This window comes from Mchenga conophoros, linkage group LG6 (genome assembly GCF_057382185.1).
Source record: "Mchenga conophoros isolate Kocher_MC1m ecotype Shallow Benthic linkage group LG6, M_conophoros_male_GT1.1, whole genome shotgun sequence".
NCBI lineage: Eukaryota > Metazoa > Chordata > Actinopteri > Cichliformes > Cichlidae > Mchenga > Mchenga conophoros.
Genome location: NC_140531.1, coordinates 25,010,158 through 25,018,842, shown reverse-complemented (window position 1 = coordinate 25,018,842; position 8,685 = coordinate 25,010,158). Strand labels below are relative to the sequence as shown.

Here is an 8,685-nt window from a genome sequence, read left to right as displayed (position 1 = left end):
TAGGGGATAACAATGTCCTTGCGTTTGTCTTTCTGATCCTCCCTAGTTGTTGTCTAATCTTCTTTTCTGTGCATCTTTGCTGACTTGGTGAAAGCCCAATTGGGATAGCCACATTTTAAGAGCTTCCTTTACATGTGTGTGTTCTCTCTTTTTCCCTTCAGGCTTAGAGGGGCAAAAAATGTTCCCTCCTACACCCGTTTTCACACCTTGGCTCATGTGATTAGGTAGAAGATCATTAGTAGGGCTGGGTATCATCACTGATTTCTAGAATCGCTTCGATTCTGATTCACAAGGTTCCGATTTGATTTGATCCAGTATTCGATTCCATTTGAATCAGGGAAATTTTGCCACCAACAGTCAGAAATATTATAATTCTGATCACTTATCAGTACATATCCATATTTTTATATCTATAAAAAGAAAGCTGACACTTGCAAGACTTTATCAAGCAGATGCCTTTGTGTCAAAGTAACTGAGGATAAAACACAGAAAAACATGAGATTTTCCTGGCCTGGGCTGTTATAGCAGATAACTTTAAAAATATTCTGCAGTAGATCAAAAATGAAAGAACACCATTAATCAACATGTAGTGACGTAGATTTTGGGTAGGATTTTACGTGCTCATTTTAGTACTGCCCTTTAGAGAGTGGTAAGTGGGACTCTTGCTTTTGTTACAGGATTGTGCCACATTGCTGCCGTCTTGTTTTGTCTTGTTGTAGCCTTGTTGTCATTTTACAAAGGTTTATGGACTGGCCTTGACCGACTCCTGGTTTTATGGTCTTTTACTCGGAATTTTTTGATATTTTAATCATGCTTTTATAAAGAACTGTACCTTACGGTGTATTTGTTTTATTTATATCTCTTTTACTGTTTTCTTTAATGTTTTATGTTTCGTTGCTTTAGTGCAGGTGCGGCTGCTTGGTTTTTTTTTTGGCTTTTTTTGCCTGTCCCGTTTGGCTCTTTTGCCATCAGAATTATTGTCTAAAGGCGAACAAAGATGCCCAACGGATTTACTTTACCAAATTGACCATCCCAGCCTTGCCGTAATGGTCCATTTGATTCACCTTTTATTGTTTATTTTATTTTCACTTACTGAATACGGGACAGACTTGACTGGGGGAAAGAAGGGGAGAAAGAAAGAGGGAAAGAAAAACAGCTGAGAACGGGGGAGAAGGGCAAAAGACAAAAACCAACAGAATGAGCAGGAAAAAAAATACATATATTGATCACCTGGATCACCTGTTGAGAAAGAAAAAAGAAAACAAGCAGAAGAAAACGAGAGTAATAGAATAAACAACATCACAATGATATATAGGAATATGACAGTAAATACTAAATATTAAACATTATTGTGCAGCACATAAGATCAACAGAACACAGTGTGCTTTGAGGTAGGAGCCAAAAAGGGTGTAGTTTGTGGGTGTGATCACCCGTGTGTACACCTGTGAGCATGGACGCGCTTTATTTTTAAAAGGTTCCTTCATGTAATGATCTGCTAGAGGGTGTGGGGGGGCCACAGCCCCGTCCTCCAGGGCATGAAGCAGGTATGGAGGAGATCAAAACTCCAGACATCCAGAGGCCCCCAGAACACAAGAGACCAAGGAAGACCAACAGAGGGGCAGCCGCGCCACTGTCCCAGAAAGAGCTGAGGAGAGTCCCAGATGAGGGCTCACTCAGCACCTGCGGAGCAGAAGCCAGGGGGGGTTGCAGTGACGTGCCCGTGAGCCAGCTGTGCCTGAGTGACCGAGCCCCAGGCCGAGAGGCCGGGGGCACCCCACCTCCGAAGTGGCCTGAGCGAGCCCCAGGCTCCAGGCCCCGATAAGCGGCCGCCAAGGAGTGAGCCGGTGTGTACCTGGACGCCCATCCCCGGACACAAAGAACCACCAACGCACCGACGTCTGAGGGAGTCCGCCACCGGCAGGGGAAGTGGTGGTAGGGGGAGATAGGCCTCCAAACCTTGGAGGGCCTGAGATGTCCCCAGAGAGGTGGCGTCTGACATCCAACCTGACATATAGACACAGACATACAGGCACACACAGACACAAACATCCATTCCCACCCTCATGCTCTCATATGCACTTACTCCACACTCAACCAACGTGGAGACAGACATAAAGAGACGCTGTACACACGATCACACTCCCCAAGCATACTCTACGAACCGGGTCTAGGTACCCTTGCCCCTGGAGGGGGGAACTGCACCCAGACCCAGGTGGTGTTACCCTTTTCCCTGCGGTGGGGAGAGGCAGACCACCCCGACTCCGCAGCAGCAGGGAGGCCCCACACTCCAGATGCCAGTCGGACGGCCAACTCCTCCTCCTAGCCCCCCCGCTCCAGCAGGCCACAGAGAATGGGGGTGAGAGAAGACTCCAAACCTCCCTCCACCCGCTCATTGTAGTGTTGATGTATGTGTGTTCTAAGGTGCATTTAAAACCCAGGAGGGCATAGAGCTACCTGCCAGAGAGCAGCAGGTAAGCACAAAGCCCCTCCTGCTAGCCCTCAATGTCTACGTGTATTTAAAATTGAGAGGTGGGCAACGATGCCAGGGGTGGGGTGTACACCCTGATGGTAATTTGGATTCCTATATGTATGTGTAATGAGAGTGTGAGTAATGTGAATGTCTAAGTTGTGGGATAAAATTGAGGCAGAGGCAGCCAGAAGGGGACGGGGGTGTGTGGCTGCTTGTTGCACCATTTAGATTGCAGTGTGAGTGACAGTGACAGCTCGTGAACAGCCGTCGTAGCCACTGCGTTGTGTACCTGGATGACCTGTCCAATAAGTATTGGATCAGTGTTCTAGATCAGATGTCTTGACCTTAAAACAGTCTCCCAGCTGACATGGTTTTGGAGCAGATAAACTCCAAAAATGAGAGAAATAATTATTTTATTATTTTCATTTACACAGTATATAACACAATAAGCAATTTCCATGAAACAGAGTTGGATTTAATTCTTCAATTCCCTGATTATCACAAGTTGAGAAAGTTAAAAATTCTGTCATTTTAGCATCAGTCTGCCTCCATGTTACAGTTTGTAGAGTATGATGGACTGTTTGTCACTGAGGTTTTCCTGTTTGCTTTGGGCCAAGTGTTGATAGTTGCATTGTCCAGTAACTTCTTTTAGCTATCTATTTTTATCAAACACCTTTTGTAATACTTATTGCATTGAAGGATACATAACTAGAGCTTGACTACAGAAAAGCAAGAAAGAAAAACAGGAAATCACATGAGGACAAATGCCATGTCCTATCACAAGCAGGCTTCAACACAAGAAGAGAACTTTACTTAAACACAGTCAAATTAAGTCACTTTATTTATAAGCAAGCACATTTAAAAACAACAGCTTCTTTACTGTTTAAAACATAATAAAAGATGACAGTAAAGGAAAACAGAACTTCAAAGAATTAAAAAAACAACAACAGCTAAATAAACCATGTCAGAAGTCAAATTTTAAAATGTACAGACTCAGCATTCAGAGAGATAAAAAGACACATACTCATGCAAATCCTTTAATATAGAAAACCAGAAATTTCAAACTCAACTGTAAAACTAACCGAGAGGCAAGTGTGGTCTTGGAATCAAAGTCTGTTTTGTATTATTAAGACAAATCACAAAGCCTGCATTGTTTGCCTTACAGTTCTTAATTTTTGCACTCCTCTTATTTGTTCAGGCATGCTAATATTGTATGAATACAAGTTGACCACAGCCAGGCTTTATTTGCATTAAGTGACTTGAATAAACATAAAACCTGGGGATCAAAATGGTTGCTATCAACTTTCACCTTTAACCCAAACTTCAGGCTCTATGTATACTCACATAAAAGGGGTATTTGACTATTGTTGCTCACAAAATGAACAGACTGAATACCGTCTACTTTAGATGGGACATTATAAGAGAAACAGGCGATAGAAATCTATAAAGAAAAAATATAATAGCGAACACAGCACTGGTGATCTGAAGAAGGCAAATTATGCATACTGCAGAAACCTGTCACTTAGCAAATTCAAAGTTAATGCATTAATTTACCACTCAGCAGACTGTGAGTGCTGCTTATCATTTCACCGACTCTTATTAAAATGTTAAACTTTCGACTACATCAAATGATATATAATAAAGTAATTTTGATATACTAATGAAGCACATTCAGGTCAGACATTACACCAAAATGAGGGAAATGTGAAATTCATGTTAGTTTTTGACAAATAAAGTTAATTTTACACATTGAATAATCTCTCTACAAATAGACTATAAGATTTCTTATTCAATATTACAAAAACAGTTACCATCAGTCAGTTACACAATCAATCATTTACTGTATCACCATTTAAAGTCATGCACATTTTTCTCTCACAATGCCACAAATACATTTTGCACTGTTCCTTTATTTAGGCTTAACACTCCTTCCTACATAAGTAATCTTCCTTCATAATACTACTTCATGGAGTTTTGAACCAAACCGTATTCTCTTTTTATGCCACTATAAATTCAACACAGTTTACTTCTGGAAATATCAGCGTCTATTGTGAGGAATCTATTAAGCAGTACAACAATGTCAAGTCATCAAAGGTCTTCATTTAGTATCAGCCAAAGAGACTGAAAACAAGATAGAATCAGGAGTTTGTGAACAGCATGTCAAAGTTGGTGTGAAAAGCTGATTAAACAAGAAGGGACAAATCTATCACCTGCTTTTCATCTTAAATGTGGTAGAAAACTGCTGTATTATCATTTTTGTTTTTAATGTGAATGTTCTTATATCTGGGAAGTATTGATGGAGGAATATGTGCTAAAATCTGAACTTTGAATTTTCTTCTTATTTGGTCTCTGTGATGCTTGACGAATTTCCAGGGCAGCATAACACACATCTTCATCCTGAGATTTCAAAATTGTTGTTAATATAGTATTAGAGTTTGTAAGTAAACAGCAAACCCAAAAAAAAAAACCCCACCTCACTCTGTAACTTAAAATGAAAATTGTAACTGTAACACCAAGATAGTTTGTTAATTACTGCCGCTGGTGATTACCTGCTTTATGTGACTTTGGCTTTCAGTTGTCTTCATGTCATCTTGAGATGTATTATTTTCTACAGAAAACAGAGGAGAGGACAAATTTTACATCAAAGATGGAACATAACAAATACAATAATACAATAAATTGAGGATGGAAATTAAGTACAAAGTTGTTCAGCTGGAACAGATGGAAGTTACAAATACAGCAGGTACCTATTTTTTGGCGAAGCTGGTAAAACAGTACAGAGGATAAAAGAGAGAAGAGAGCGACAATAAAAGGACACAGAGTGAAAAGCAGCTTCCAGCACACGCTACAGTCCTCCTGAGGTTTGTGGATGTCATGACGAATCACGGTGGAGGCTGTCTCAAACACAAATTGCAATAATTAGTTTGTATAATTTATTTGTATGCATTTTCATGGTTCATGTTTAAAAATACAGATTTTTCCCCATGTGTTAATTGCAATAATATTTTTTAAATATAGGTGGATACATAAATATAGATCTCAAATGACTAAAAAGAAAAAAAAACAACAATTAATTGACCTATATAGTACATGACCACTGGCAATTACATTTAAAAAATAACGACAAATCAGCTCATTTTGTGGATAACTTTAGGCTCTTTTGTTTTAAGTGCCTTAACTTCTTTAATTAAATCATAAACTGAAATTGGTTATTTATCAGGAGCAATTTACAGTATGAATACTAGAGCTAGAATATTCTTTGAACACCCCAAGATGAAGTTATGGAAGCTGTTCTTATTCTGAGTATTCAGATTATATTCTTTGAATGAATTTCACTCAACTTAAGCTATTTCAAACAGAAATAAGATTCAAACACTTACTCAACAGAATCCTGGTTGTGATGTTGCCATATTTGTAAATATATTTCTGAGAAAATGTTGCGTCAATCTCCTTCTGTTCAGTTCCACAGTAGTAGAGACCCTCATCAGAATCAGTAGTGTTCATGATCAACAGGTCATAGGAGTCAGAAGACTGGTTTTCCACTAAATGCAAACGAGGGAATGGATTGAGAATGTCTACTTTGTCCTCAAGGTATGATGGATCATATTTGTAGTTTGTCCTCAGAATGAGTGAAGGCTGGTTCTCATGAGAACAGTTCCTGAACCAAACTATGAAATTGCGGCTTGATTTTCGGCAGTCGCAGTGAAGAGTGATGTTATCGGCGGGTCTGACTCTTAGCACTAACTCTGGTCCAGACAGCTTGCCATGACTACAGAAAACAACTCCTGAAAGACAAACACAAAATCAGATCAAAAACTAAACAATTTCATCAGAACTAACGTTACAATATTGTTCAAACACTCAGAAACTAAATATCGATTATTACACAAAAAGAAAAATATGAAGTGCAAATGCAATCTTTCAGATTTAACTAAATAATATACCTAAGAGAGCAGTGAGAAGAAAAAGCGTCCTGCCCATGTTTGTCGATGACCTGTAGATGTAAGAGAATCAAGTAAGGCTTACTGCCGGATGTTATGAAAGGAGGAGATTTTTCCATTAAAGGAAATGTAAGTTGTGACTGGTTAGTTGAGCGTAACATTCTTTTGTGGTCATGTGTCACTTTCTTTTTGTATTGATGTAAAGAAAAGATAAAGTTTCTTAAAACTACAGCTGACCAACATTTAAACCGGGACAGTTTAAATGTAAACAAGTCAAAATTGTCAGAAAATTTAATCTCACTTATTAACAATACTGATGCATCTGAAAATTTTCTACTTTAGTTGAAAAATCATGTGTTGTCAATCTATAATGTCAAACATCTCAAGGTAACATTGCTCTTAGTTTTTGGGGTGTCTTCTGTCACAATGGGTCATCAGTGTCTAATCACCAAATTGATTAATTTCTCTATCTAAAATCATGTTAAATTCTTACAGATGATCTCTCCTTATTGAAATGAACCTTATGCGTAAGTTCAATAATGAAGACGTGTAATCATTCATCTGACTGCATTCCTGGGTGTTCGGCTCCAAGTCTATTTCATCTCGACCACTTTCCCACGCTGTCAGTCTCAATACTGATATCATTACTCTAGTCCACCCACCTTCTTTGAGGCAGTCAGCCTCTACTCTGCATGGTTTAAATCTGTGCTCGCCATCATTCTCATTTTCAGACTCTCATTCATGTGACTGCGTCTATATCTTTCTTAATTTGCGTGCTAGCTGCCTTTTCAATCATTTTGATTTCAGGCGGTGTCATCCCAAGAATTCAACAATCTGCAAATAAAAATATGTTTAACTTGTTTCTTGCTGTCTTCCCTAGGACATGATTTGAGGGATGGGAAGTTAAAAATAAATAAATAAATAAATAAATAAATCCTCATGCTCATAATTTTACCTGTCAACTGTGCACTGCTGCATCTGTTATCTCCATTAAGAATCAAGAGTTGAATTTTCTTTTGTTTTCCGTTTTCAGCTGTTTTCCGTTAGTCTCAGAGGCTCACCGTTGGTTAAATCTCTCCGGCTCTTCCCCTGTTGGCTGATTCTCTGGTTATTGATTCTTCACTAGTTAATCAGAATCAGAATTGTGTTTATTGGCCATGTATATGCGCAGACACATACAAGGAATCTGGTTCCGGTAGATGGTGACTCTCAAACACAGCAATGTAAATCACAACAATATGTAACAAAGATGACAGAAATTAAATGAGGTGAAATTAATACCACAGAATGTACATAAGGTGCAGTTGCAGTCTGGCAGTGGGAGCAGTGTGACAGGTCAGCTGTTTAGGAGGGAGATGGCAAAGGGAAAGAAACTGTTCCTATGTCGGGTGGTCCTGGTCTTCAGGCTTCTATACCGTCTGCCAGAGGGCAGCAGATCAAAAAGTCTGTGTCCAGGGTGTGAGGGGTCTGTGATGATTTTCCCTGCCCATTTCCTGGTTCTTGAAAGGTTCAGGTCCTGGATGAATGGCAGGGGGGCACCGATGATGCCCGTACAGTCTGCTGAAGTCTGCTCCTGTCCTGTTTAGTGGCTGCACCATACCAGACTGTGATGGAGGAGCACAGGACAGACTCAGTGACTGCGGCGTAGAACTGGATTAGCAGCTCCTGTGGAAGACTGTATATGATGTAGGCGACACACACGTCGTTTTTGCTCATGAAAACGTTTTATTTATAATAACAATGCGCCGTGACAACTCGTCCCAGTCCCGCTCGACTCTGCCGTCACTATATAGACACACTGAAGGAAAACACTCATGACACAATCGCCACCACCTGTGGCTCACCTGCCTCCCGGTACCACCCCCCTGAGCTCACCGCTCCACCCCTCCCCTGCAGCTATGCCAGGGAAGACACCTCCGCCACACTGTACTTGTATGCAGACTCATCACCATCCTGAATGAGGCCAATGACGGTGGTGTCTTCTGCAAACTTTAAGAGTTTAACAGCCAAGCTCTTGGAGGTGCAGTCATTAGTGTAGAGGGAGAACAATAGCGGTGAGAGGAACATCCTTGAGGGGCACCAATAGAGATTGAAAACGTGATGTAATTTCCAGGTTAAAACCACAAAGGATTGTAGGTGCAAGTGGTACTAGCCCACACGGGCTATTACAAGACAACAGTCACACAGAGATAAACAGAGACACAAAGAATGGCAAGAAGCAGTTGTATTATTAACTGCCATAATCTGTAGCATGACAGACACGGGAAACCGACG

The 8,685-nt window shown here is 40.3% G+C and overlaps 1 protein-coding gene across 1 annotated transcript; it reads right to left on the bottom strand.

The window, feature by feature from the left end:
* Positions 1-3,053: 3,053 nt before the first annotated feature.
* Positions 3,054-6,458, bottom strand: LOC146572683 (uncharacterized). The gene is made up of 5 exons (XM_085278664.1): positions 6,415-6,458; positions 5,851-6,255; positions 5,218-5,364; positions 5,020-5,078; positions 3,054-4,867 (listed from the first exon to the last, which is right to left on the bottom strand). Exons 1-5 carry the CDS (start codon positions 6,449-6,451, stop codon positions 4,748-4,750), a joined length of 768 nt encoding a protein of 255 aa, XP_085134790.1. The 5' UTR covers positions 6,452-6,458; the 3' UTR covers positions 3,054-4,747.
* Between the last annotated feature and the right edge of the window lie 2,227 nt (positions 6,459-8,685).

What these genes read in the sequence shown, in the direction of transcription:
- LOC146572683 (XM_085278664.1), bottom strand. Translation starts at nt 6,451, where the DNA reads ATGGGCAGGACGCTTTTTCTTCTCACTGCTCTCTTAG. An exon ending in CCAGCTTCGCCAAAAAATAG is followed by an intron (nt 5,079 to 5,217) that starts GTACCTGCTGTA and finishes TGTTTTCTGTAG; the next exon opens with AAAATAATACATCTCAAGAT. An exon ending in GCCAAAGTCACATAAAGCAG is followed by an intron (nt 4,868 to 5,019) that starts GTAATCACCAGC and finishes TTGAAATCTCAG; the next exon opens with GATGAAGATGTGTGTTATGC.